At 32.8% G+C, this 12,561-nt stretch overlaps 2 protein-coding genes and 1 long non-coding RNA gene across 4 annotated transcripts; 2 read left to right on the forward strand and 1 right to left on the reverse strand.

Annotated features, from left to right (window-relative positions):
- Positions 1 to 62: 62 nt before the first annotated feature.
- On the forward strand, positions 63 to 1,208 carry LOC105640499 (uncharacterized). The gene has a single exon (XM_020681969.3). It carries the CDS (start codon positions 293 to 295, stop codon positions 998 to 1,000), a length of 708 nt encoding a protein of 235 aa, XP_020537628.1. The 5' UTR covers positions 63 to 292; the 3' UTR covers positions 1,001 to 1,208.
- Positions 946 to 9,552, forward strand: LOC105640757 (putative F-box protein At1g49610). 2 transcript variants are annotated; one of them, XM_012225152.4, is made up of 4 exons: positions 946 to 1,084; positions 7,344 to 8,333; positions 8,615 to 8,791; positions 8,902 to 9,552. In XM_012225152.4, the coding sequence occupies exons 1-4, from the start codon at positions 1,052 to 1,054 to the stop codon at positions 9,262 to 9,264; spliced, it is 1,563 nt and encodes a 520-aa protein (XP_012080542.2). In that variant the 5' UTR covers positions 946 to 1,051; the 3' UTR covers positions 9,265 to 9,552. The 2 variants fall into 2 exon arrangements, with proteins under 2 accessions (XP_012080542.2, XP_020537627.1); XM_020681968.3 differs by lacking the exon at positions 946 to 1,084 and adding an exon at positions 5,308 to 5,496.
- LOC110010199 (uncharacterized) lies at positions 3,031 to 10,203 on the reverse strand. Its single transcript, XR_002285183.3, has 4 exons — positions 9,955 to 10,203; positions 4,990 to 5,103; positions 4,341 to 4,437; positions 3,031 to 3,290 (listed from the first exon to the last, which is right to left on the reverse strand). It is a non-coding gene; the product is annotated as an uncharacterized LOC110010199 (long non-coding RNA).
- Between the last annotated feature and the right edge of the window lie 2,358 nt (positions 10,204 to 12,561).

Below are 12,561 nucleotides of genomic sequence, written 5' to 3' on the forward strand. Positions count from 1 at the left end.
GGAAAGATAAGTAACTTAGTATTTTTATATTATATTTAATTATTATCCCTCTCTTTTGACTTTTTATTAATTCAACCCTTTCCAGATGCCAACATACTCTTACCCTTCACCTTCCTCTTCCCCTTCCTCTTCCTTAGCCTCCTTATCCTTCCTTTGATTATCCTTCCCTCACCCCATCCAAACAGAGTGTAAAAGCACCAAACAGAGTGTAAAAGCACGCACATCATCGCCTATATTAACAAACGAACACCACCACGAGATTTCTAATCTCTCTCTTCCTTAAAATAAAAACATGTCCAACATAGACTACGATGTTCGTGTGAAAGCTATTGAGGTGGAGCAAGAGAATGGCCGGGTTTCAGAACCGGCAAGGATGATCCAAGTGAAATTCCACCGCCTGAAAATTGTTCGCTTCTACCCTTCGCCGCCTACGGCCGATTATGATGGGATCGGTTATGAAAGTCGGGAGTTGATAAGTAAGAGATCGATCCATGTTCCTGCTAGCAATTTGCCGCTTGATCAAGCATTGGCGCAAAAGCGTGCGCTTGAAGTTATAAATAACATGAGAATACCAGAACATGTAAAAGACGAGATTTTAGAAGAACTTCTCTCTGTTTTAGAAGAGAAGATCTCGGCTTCAAGTAATGCTGTTTCTGGCACGAGGATAGTAATTGTCGTTGGTATTGCGTTGGTGAAGTGGCAAGGATTGAATAACAGACAATTTGAAGACTTAATAATAAGGAGGGCTGAGATGCAGTCAATGGAAGATAAAGCAAAGCCAATTCCTGCTAGTAAAGAATCCATTGAAGCATTAGAAACAGTGGCTTTTGATGAATTGAAAGAGTGCGTAGTTTGTATGGCAGAGATTGAAACGGGAACTGAAGGAATTAGAATGCCGTGTTTGCACTTTTATCATCAAGACTGTATTAAGAAGTGGTTGCAGAGTAGCCGCGTCTGTCCGCTTTGTCGCTATGAGATGCTGCCAGAGCAAGAACAGTAGGGCGTATTGTGCAGTGGTTGCAGGGTAGCCGCTTGTGTCCGCTTTATCGCTATGAGATGCCGCCAGAACAGAAACGTTACTTTGGTATGACTTTTTATTTGTTTTTATGCAATTGTTTTTAGGAAAATAATTCGACTTTATTGAACAATTTTTAAATTGACAATGGATTTTCTTGTTCTTTCTAATACATAGTTCTGGCATTGGATTTTCTTGTTCTTTCTTTTTTTTTTTTTTTTTTTTTTTTTTGGTGTGTTGAGAATCACAGTTTTGGTGTTGTTGCTCTCTCTAAGTCACTTTCCTCCTCTGTACTATTTTCTCCTCTCCTCCGTAAGGAAATTTTTTCTACCAACAAGGCAACAAAATTAATTTTCCCAATTAACTCTATCAAATATTAAATCCGACTTTCCTTCTCTGTATTTTCTCCTCTCCTCTGTGAGGAAATTTTTTCTACCAACAATATTAATTTTGCCCAACTACTTCTATCAAATATTAAATCCGTTCACCGCAAAGCTCCCTCTGTTCCCTCTCTGAGTATTTTAAAAGAGAATGCTTTCTATCATCTAATCATTTCACTTCTCGAGGATAATTCTATCAATCTCTTTCGTTGTCACAGATGGCAAATATGGTAATAGCCACAGATTGCAATCTTAAAGTAGAACAAACTTCAATGTTTCATTATAATGTTTTTTTTTTTTTTTTTTAAATTTGGTTGTAATAGTATCTGAGTTTTTCAAACATTTAATTAGGGGTGTGGTCGATCGGCAGAGAATGACCCTCGTTACATTCAAAATATTTTAAAATTTAAAATTGCATTTAATTCTATTTTAAATATTTTTTATGATTTCAAATTTTATTCCATGTCATTCCATTGAAATTCTGTTTCAAATTCGATAGTTCTAAATTTCTTAACTATAAATACAAATCTAACATATTATAACATTTTTTAAAATATAAATTTTTAAATTTAATAAGAAATAATCACCATATTTTTATATATACATACTAAAAAACATAATTAAATTTTTAAAAATAATAAATTAATATTACATATAACTAAAGATCAAAATATTTAATTTTACATATAAAGATGTAAAATTAAATATTTAATTTAAGTTTTAAGTATAACTAAAAATCAAAATATTTGATTTTACATTTAATAATTCAGTTCATATAATTAACAACTTAATAATTAATAATAATAATATTATAAAATCAACAAAAGATAGTACTATTCATATTTGGATATATCAATACTTATAGTCACAAAATCCATTAAAAAGTGTTAAATCCACAAATATATATATATATATATATATATTCAGCTTAAGCAAACTAAAATATTTCAAACTATATAATCTAATAAAAAGTAGAATATTATAATTGAAATCACAATTTTAAACCAAGAAAGTATACATGAGTATTCAAGCACATAGTATATATTAATTATTAATTAGGATTAGGGTTAAAATATACTATTAAATTACATACTTTTACAATTAAATAGAAATTTTCTTAATAATATGAAAAATTAAAGATATTTAATTTAATATTTTATTTTAAAATATATAATTACAAACTAAAGAATAATAAAATAAAAATCAGTATATGAATTGGAATATGGAATTTTAATTTTTGTTTCCATTACATATTTCATATACTAATATTTTAAAAATTACATTATATTTTAAATTCCATTTCAAATTAGCATTTGGTTTAGAATTTCGATTTGGATCAGGAATAATCGATTTGGATCAGAATATTCCGATCCAAATTACACCCCAGCATTTAATGAACTTCCTTGGGGTCAATATGTAAACAAGTTCCTATTAATATCAAAGAAAGGACAAGTACATAAAAATTTACATTTGTTAAAACATTAGCAAACTCCATTCAATACTATTTTCTTTCTCCGGCAGAATGACCATTTCTAAGTTTGGCAACAATTAGCACCAACTGGCATGCATAGGATCCTGAATTGTCAATTAAAAATCAACTCAACTGCATTAGCTTTTGTAAAAGAATATCCTCAATAAATCAAAATAGAGCATTTTATTTACATTTGCCATCATAAGGATTCATAAAATACTAGAACACCTTGATTCACATACAGCGTGAATTTAAAAGCTGGAAAAAATACATCCTTGATGAAAAATAGCAATCAAGGGAACGACCTAACGCGAAAATATTGAAAGGGAAGGAAACGATTTGCTCTCTGCAATCGATTAGCCACATTGCCTTTTTAGCACACTCATTGCATTTCTTTTACAATAAATCTCAGCAGCTGTACAATCTGAAGGCAAAGAAAAGATGAAAGTAGAAATAAACTAAACACATAATAGGTAAGACCAAATAGAACTTTCTCCTTAAATCTTATCTTGCACACTAAAGTGGAACTGCAAATCAAAATCAATCAAGCAATCTAATTTCTTGATTGCATAATCAATGCACATCGGCTTCTGCCTTCTGTTCCATTATGATGGGTGTAGACTAGGTAATTTTCTTATGTGCATCACTATCTCCATGCAAGTGGTGGACTTAACCTTGTAACCTTTAGGGAGGAGGGTACAAACCAAAACTAAGGAAAACATAAGAAGCTTTGAAAGAGAGGAGATGGTTGGCCGGTTGACCAATAGAAGCATATAATATTTTAAAGTTTAGTCTGTCTAAGACTTGCATGAAGCGATAATTTACTATAGTTTCTTAAATTATTATTTTTTATTATACAATTTATTTGATATTTTTATTTAGTCTATTATTGATTTTTTTATTTTTAAAATTAAAAGAAAAAAACAAGATTTTGAAAATGTTCTATTGAATTGTTGTAGACTCTAGTCTAACAAGTGAAATGATGAAAATAAATATAGACTCTCATTTATTCCAGAAAAATCAACTTCAGCCTGGTTTTTCCTTTTTAGCCCAAATGCTTAGAAGGTTTTTTACTTTTTTAGTTACTAACAAATGAATTTATACTATAAATGGGCTAATTAGTCATTCATATCTACTAAATTTATTCGCTTCGAATTTTTTTTCAAACGAAAGTAATTAAAAATTCTTATAGAGTCTAAAATAAATTTTCAAAAAAATTATTGGGAGGGCAAAAATAAATAATTGGTCAAATGTTTTAATAAGGTATTGTAATAAGGTACCATACATACTAAAGGATTTTAAAAAAATGTTGAGAAGTGAGGACACCAACCCCCACCCCCTCAAGCATCCGTCATTATCCACATGATGTATGCAATCAAGCTACTTTATTATAGTCGGATAATTACTCCATATATCAAATTCTGAAGTCTAGAACAAAAACTACAAAAAAAATTAAATTATTTCACCATCATACCTGGAGTGTGATTCTTGGATGGTGAGCATGATACTCACACCTTGTCAATAGTGCCCATTAGGTCCTATACCACTTCATATGTTGCCAATGAATTGCCCTATGTAGCAACAAACTTAGTTAGATAAAAATGAATTCATCAAAAACCCAAAAGCAACATAAAAGGTGACAACCCCCAGAAGTCATTGCTTAGAACAATTTTAAGGAATTGCTTAGTCCAACCATAATCAAATGAAATCGAGCCAAAGGATGTTACATATATGTGGATTGGCACAGGCTTGGCAATGGATATTTCAAGTTCCACAAGTTCGAACGCCATTGTCAAAATTCGGTATTAATTAAGGGCTTTATATAAATGATAGATTATTACCGAAAAAACAAAGTGGAAATGGACCCTACTCAGTTTCTGATTATCACAAATGCTCACCAAATCTCCACACAGCATTTAACTGATATGAGATTGTGCTAGCATGTACCTCATGACGACAGTCATTCAAATAAAATAGTTTACAAGCACTGTCATTTTCCGAATACTCACAGTGATAACCATATTAAACCGTTTTAACTCGATGTTGATTCTGTATGACAATTATATCTTCATATAGAACACTAAATTCATAAAATTAAATATCATTAAGATCAAATTACTTACTTTAACTTTGCTGCTTTTGCAATGCTTCTAGAATTTGTTTTCAACGCTTAACCTGGGTGCATTGTCATTATTTGCATGTAACGCTCAATTTGCAGCGTATTACATTGCACACAGCTGCAAAATATTCCAAAATTGGTCAGTAATCATTAATAATCTTCACCCGAACTCATAAATTTCAGATACGCACGTAGGCAAACTCTTTCGTAATCATTTTCCACCTTTGCAACAATTGCCATGATATCCACCATATGTCAAGTAATGCTAACGCAAAATGTGATTTATCATCTCTCTCAACCTCTATATCTTACCACTAAACATATGCTTCAACCTCTCATCCAACCAAACTAGCAACTCAATTTTCGTCCAACTAAAAATTCTGAGCATCCACAAGCCATCCTAAAACAATTCATCACCAAACTAGTATTTCTTCCTCAAAACTGAAAATCAACGACAATCAAAGTGGTTTTATTTAGAAAAATAGCCACCAGAAGCAAGGAAGTTCTAAAAGTAAGTACAACCATTTTATAGTTGTATTTCCTTACTTGGTCAAATATTTGTGATTTGCATGCTTGGTTAAAGGGTTAACCAACAAAATATATTCATACACCCGACTTAGCTCCTTTGCTTCCTTCAAACCATATTTGGGAGACCTAGCGAGAAATCCATAAAGTCTATTTATTAGTATAGTTTTGGTTCGACATTGCTATCGCTAATCTCGAAATCTTCAAGCTACTGCTGAGCCTACCAAAAGGTTCAGGTCGGATTGTAGGAATTGGGCGCATCACATGCGGCTTCCAATCCAATGACACTTTCTAGGCTAGCCAGGGGCGGAATTCAATTCCACTCCCTGTTAAACCCCCTTATCTTGTTTTGTGTGAGGCTAGGGCGTTACTAATCTGAGTGATAACTTTAAGCAATAGGCACATCTAATTAACAAGCAAGAAGATACAGCACAGTAGCATTCCTAGCAAAATTATATTACTGAAAATGCAGGGATGAATCATTTGTATGTTGTTTTTTTTTTTTTTTTTTTTTTTTTTTTTTTTTTTTTTTTTTGAAAAAAAAAATGAATTTTCCCTCAACCGTCTTCTACAAAAATCTGTTTTATTTTTGGGTAAAGGGAAAGGAGGGTGTTCAGGAACTGTGGATCTAAATAAACGCTAAATTAGACCACCAACCATGTAGCTGACATTGGCTGATCATGTCTAAGGGATCAAAGGAGCAATGGTATGGTTTGGTCAGTGCTAAGGGATCGAAAGACCTATCATGATGAATATGATAAACGGAGAAAACATAGCTTGATTCATGTAAATGATAGAGTAGTTAGGATCATTAGTTTTAGCAGCCAACAAAAGACCATAGATTCAATCTCAAACTTATTTTGGAGACCTAAGAGATGGCAATCAACTTGGCAATGGTGGATGCACCGATGCATAATTTTAGGAAAAGGCCAGTTCCTCTAATCTGCTTTGGGAATGTACCCCAAAGGTCAAAATTAGGATGGTCATAAAATCTTTAGCTTTTCTCCTTCTAAATGTTAGAAAAAGAGAAAAGACTATTTTATAAGAATTGGAAAAGTGGCTATTGTCATTATTAATTATTGAACAGACAAGTTCCCTAGACAATAACGATTATACAAGCTTTTCCTTCTATTATCCTATATCATCACACAAAAACGGTCTAATGTTAAGTACTTTTCAATAGTGATAGATTAAAAATTGATCATCAAGCAAACAAGAAGAAATGCCTTTTTGTTCAGGTTGGAAATCATACCAAATGCTTTTGAAAAGTTAGCAGAGTTCAAAAGCACCAGCAAATGACAACAACTTCCAAATTTTAAGTGTGCTAAGAAGGTTATCAGCCTATAGTTTGATTTTTAGGCAGGAGATAATGCAATTATTAAAAGGAATCTACTAGCTTATACGTGTCTTTAAGTAGATTTTTATCCGATCTTTGACAGGTACAGCCTCTAGGTCATTAAGGTTTTGAAAAGTTTTACTGGACTAAATTAATACTTATTAATGCATTCCTGGCTGCAAGTTTCAATGAAACATAAGAAGAATAGACATGTAGAAAAGATAGGTAAAAGCATCCATGAATGTAGAATCCTCACGACTCTTAATCCCTTTGGGCTACACTCAAACCAGATCTATTACCTCCATTCAGCTGCTTAATAAGCAGCGGATGTCAAATGATGAGTTCTAATTCATCTGCAAGTAAAGGCAGATTTTCTTATCAGTCATTAATTTTTTATCTGAGAAATTTTGTTCTTCTTCTTCACTTATTTTCTATCCACGTTAAATCTCTTTTATAATTTTAATGTTTACTAATTAGTTCCTATTGCTTATTCTCAGGGACAGTTTTCAAAAATGGCTGAGGCTGAAAATGACCCAAAGCATTTATTATGTGATGATGCCATTGGAAAAGTACCAGATGAAGTACTTCAAACGATATTAGATAAAGTATCAGTAATTGACGCAGTGAGTACCGGATTTTTGTCACGAAGATGGAGAGATTTATGGAAGCACATTTCCATCATAGAATTTAATCCATCATGGGTTGAGTTGACAGGAAAAGAGATAGTTGCATCCCTTAATCAGTTTGTCAGCCTTCATATAGGTCATAAAATTCAAAAATTCTCTGTAAGGTTCACATATAAGCCTGAAATGTCAACAAATGTTGATTCATGGATCCTATTTGCAATTAACAAGCATGTTGAAGATTTAGATCTTGACTTTGATGTGGCTGATACTCACATCATAAAGAATACAGCTAATGCTCCTTGCTACAAGTTACTTCCTTGTGTTTTCAACAGCAAATCATTGGTTAGAGCAGTACTGTGTTTCTGTGCTCTGGAGCTGCCAGTGTCATTTCGGCTTCAGTCTCTTAAAGTATTGCGTTTACACAGGATAGAATTACCTCATGATGCAATCCAAATGGTCACTTCAAATGCTCCAGTCCTCCAGCAACTCTTCTTGAGTGATTGCAACAGGACTAAAGATCTGCGAGTTCATGTTGCACCAAATCCACGTTTTTGTAATTTGGTGATCATCGAAAACTTTTTTCCTGTCAACCATACAACTCAAATGGATATCAAGGCTCCTACTGCCTTCCAAGTGGCATTTATGGGTTCCATGCCAAGGTCAAAGTACAGAATAGAGGAAGTATCAGAATGTGTGAAGGTCCATTTCAATCTTCAGGGAATGTTTACTGCTTGTGGAAGATATGCAATAAATGTCTTGGCTAATGAATTTAAGGCTCGAAAATATGAAAATGCACTGCTTGAATTTCTCACAGGTTTTCGAGACACAGACACTTTTCACATGTGCAATTGGTGTATCCAGGTATTCCAATCACATTCATATAATTTCCATGCAACTTTAACTCTTTATTATCTTGCAGTTCATAGATGGCAAAACATAATTTCTAATGGACTAACTTTGGGTAATATGGGCAACCCTAGATTGAACTATTGGCTCAAACACTAAGAAAACTACCCTAGACCAGAAAAACTAAACATTGTCATATGGTTGAATGGAGTGGCACCAATGCTTTTCAACCAAGAAACTATTAACAGTTCAATCTGTTCCACACTATCTCACAACATGCAAATATTATTTTGCAGCTTCTTTCTCTGCGAGAGCTAAGAAATTTAAAGAGACTAAGATTCAATTGCACTGTTTTGGAAATAACCAGTGCTTTCCACAAATGGGAGCTGCCAGGAATTATTTACATGTTAAAAGCCTGCCATAAGATTGAGGAGTTAATAATACTAATGTCTCCCAGAGATGACGAGATAAAGGTATGCATTGTATACCATGTGTTGTTCATCAGTTTGTTTGCTTCACTCCTCTCTATTTGTCACTGTTGTGTTCTATCATGCCTAACTGCCTATTCTCTATCAATTTCCAGATTCCAGAAGATTATTTATTGGAATATGATTTCCAAGAAAGCAAATTCCTAGATATCCAAGATTTAGGACAAGAATTGGAGAACCTGAGAACTGTACGGTTCAAATCATGTCACGGAGATTACCAGACATGGAGGAATGAATATTTTGATCTGAAAAAATTCTTCCATGGGGCCAAGCTGGGAATAGAGATCACAAAACTTCTAAGAGATCATGCAGTGAATCTAGAGAGCATTATATTTTCCACCAAAAAGCAACATATTGAAATTTTCTTTGAAGATGAAGATGAAAATGATGAAGAAGAAGAAGAAGAAGAAGAAGCATCACCCCCAAACAGGCGGAAGATCAAAATTTGCTTGGACTAATAATAATAAGAACAACAGCAACAGAATTGCCATTAGTGGTGATCATTGTTCTAGTGGCAGTTGTTACCAAGGACAAGGTTTGGTTTTAATTATGTTATCATTGTTGTTGTTCTAGTTGTTGCTTGCTGCTGTTGCTGTTCATGATGCTTGAATATCATGACATCAGGACGTGGTTTGATGTTAAGTCTTTCAATTCAGTCTAGCGTCTGCTCCTATTGACATGGGTTTCCCATGGGTACTACTTATAAAATAATTTGGAGTTTCAGTGCAATGTTATCTAATTATGTATCCTCCTTGTTTAAATATTTAATATGTATAATGTTTTCTCTACTGATGTTTGTTGCACAAGAACACTTAAAGCAACAATATACGCATTCAGACAAATCCACTGTTAGTTCTGCTGTTTTCCCTTCAATGCCCAGGGTTTCACCAACTAATTAGGATAAAATTGAATCAAGAATATGTTCAATTGAGATGATGTTTCCTCAGATTCAAGCTTTATCAGACACTAAAATATGGAATTCCAGTATATGAACACAACGAGCAAACATAAACAGATAATTCAATTTTCAACCATTGAACTAACAAGTCCAAACGAAACAAATGATAATTACTACTAACTGTAAATTACTTCGAATATTAATTAAAAAAACAATTAATTGCAAAAACAAGAGAATGGAAAAGAGTTACCTGAATTCAGTGCAGGTTTTTCCGGAAAAACAATCTCTTCCATCGTAATCATCCCTTGCTCCTCTTTAAACTCTACATTAGTTTAGCAGTATATATATATATATATATAAGTGCTTTGAACGTTGTCGTTCCCGTACCCACACATGGTAACGCCATTTGCGAGCTACTAATAAGTTTCCTTCGCATCAAAACAATATTTTCTTTTGGTACTACCAACCTGTCCATCCACCCCGTTTATCCGTTGCATGAGAAATTAAAGAGGGAACTATTGATAATATTACTTTTCACAATAACAACAAAAATTTTTAAGGTTCTTATTTTTTATTTTAAGTATTGACTTGACCGAACGGTTTACAATAAGTTTTAAAATAATAATTTTCATATTTTTCAATCAATAATTATTTAATCAATCTAATTTTATTAATTTGAGCGTTTAATAAAATAATTTATAAATTAAAATACTTAATAGGTGTAATTTTATTAGTTTTGAAGTGTTCAATAAATTAAAATAAAAATTAAAAATATTATAAAAAATTAAAACAGTCTAAAATATGCTTAAATTTGGCAATTCTCTTCTCTTGTTAACATTAGATTTTATTAGTGCTCCTTTGTTCTTTAGACTTTGTTTTTTCATTTAAAAATAAAACATGAATTCAATTTTAAATTATTTTACCATTTAATTTATAACTATAAGCATATGGTTTGATTTTAATTATTCATAAAGTTTACACTCAATTCAAAATTTAGATATTTTATTACTTTTTTCTATTTTTTTAATATTGAGTTAAATGAGGCGTCACAATATATAGGTAGATTTCAGACTAATAAAGTACAAACATAAATTAATTATACTAATCAAAAAGTTCAAAAACGCAATGACAGGACCAACAACTAATTATGACTTCTATCAGCTGCTCATCAGAATCCTCACCAAACACATTAACTAACGGTTGGATGCAAATAAATTGAACTAAAGACCCTCTAAATATTTAAGGCGATGATAATCTATGGAAGTTCAAAATAAAAACTTAACCGTACTTTATAACAAGCGAAAAGCCAAAATATAGCTTGGAGTTTGACCATATAGATGTTGATTTCAAAAAGGATCCCAAGAATTCTTAAGATAGCAAAATTGTCGAAGCTTGTCCGATGACAGCTATATATATATTACTGGTTATAGCAACAAATTAATAGATGGAACAACAAAAGAATGGAACTAATTGTTAATGAAGAATGCTATCGAATCTATCCTACTTTGTCAAAGGTAATAGCTTCAAGATGCAGAGAGTTCTGCAGTATCCTCTGCAATGCCTTACCATCACAATCAACTGCACCCAGATAAATATGGCTAAATTGTAAAAGACAGGCAGAGGCAGCATTTCAAAGAGCTCTGCAGCACAATCCAGGACCTATAAGCAGTAACAGAATGAGTATGCTAGTATTTTTATCTTTGACAGAATATACAAGAAATTGAAGATCATATAAAATAAAGACAAGCACACCTTAATAGTTCCACTAGATAGGCTCATGCTTTTCGCATTAGGAAGTGCACTAAGTAGCTTATTTACCTGATCGGCATCTCGTTCTGATCCCAAAACCCAGTTGTAAACATGAATACATGCCTCAACTACAGAGGAAATGCCGTCTAAAGTATAATAGTTGGAACATTTACCAAAATATTTGAACACTTCAAGACGTGTTCCAAAAATCAGGACATCACAATCATTTCTCCAATTCTGTTCCCCTGATTCAGATATGCTCAAGCTCCGGAGTTTAGGGGCAGAAATACTAACAGAAATTAGATTATCCCAGTTACAATTTTTAATAGTTACTCCTCAAGTGCAGAACCAGAAAATAATTTCTGGGTTGAGTCTTCATCCAAAAAAATAACATCATTCCGAACGACCAAAGGAAGAAGGAATCTTGAGAGATATCTCATTTGCAGCTGTAGCACTTCTAATGATGGACAATGAATAAGTAATATGGCAATATAAATTCTTTTTATATTTTACTCATGTGAAGCGACAACTTTTGGATTCCATCCTTTGCAGCAGCAGTTACCCATGACTTAACACGAAATGCATCATGAAGCACAGAACATTTGAGAGAGAATGAATTGATGCAAGATAAATTGTGAAGAAGAAGCACTCTTTCCACAGAATTCATGAACCATTCCTTACTAAAACAATCCTTTTTCTCGAAAGTGAAGATTAGAAATTGATGTCCACCTGTACTGCCACTTTTTTGACAATGCGCCTGTTCTGAAAGCATCTTTAATTGGAAGGAAGGCTAAGATGTGGTTAAGAATTGAATCAGGTAAGTCTTTTATACTTCTACCACTTCCATCTCCATCATTCAGCTTTGGCTTCTTGGGTTGGCATATCAGAGAACCGGAGTCCATAATTTAGGTAAGTTCTCTATTCACAAAAAGTAATTGCCCAATTTAGGAAAATTCATAAGAATGTAAACATAAATCTAATTTTAAGCACAAATCCTATTGAACAATTTATCTTTTTCAAATGCCCATCGTGTATCAAAATCGTGTCTTAGAAAAAAAAAACATAGGAATTACTAAGTCTTAGAATCGAGTTAGAAAGAGTGCTTGCT

This window comes from Jatropha curcas, chromosome 10, assembly GCF_041381405.1.
Source record: "Jatropha curcas cultivar XTBG-Jc1 chromosome 10, XTBG_Jcur_1.0, whole genome shotgun sequence".
Taxonomy (NCBI): domain Eukaryota; kingdom Viridiplantae; phylum Streptophyta; class Magnoliopsida; order Malpighiales; family Euphorbiaceae; genus Jatropha; species Jatropha curcas.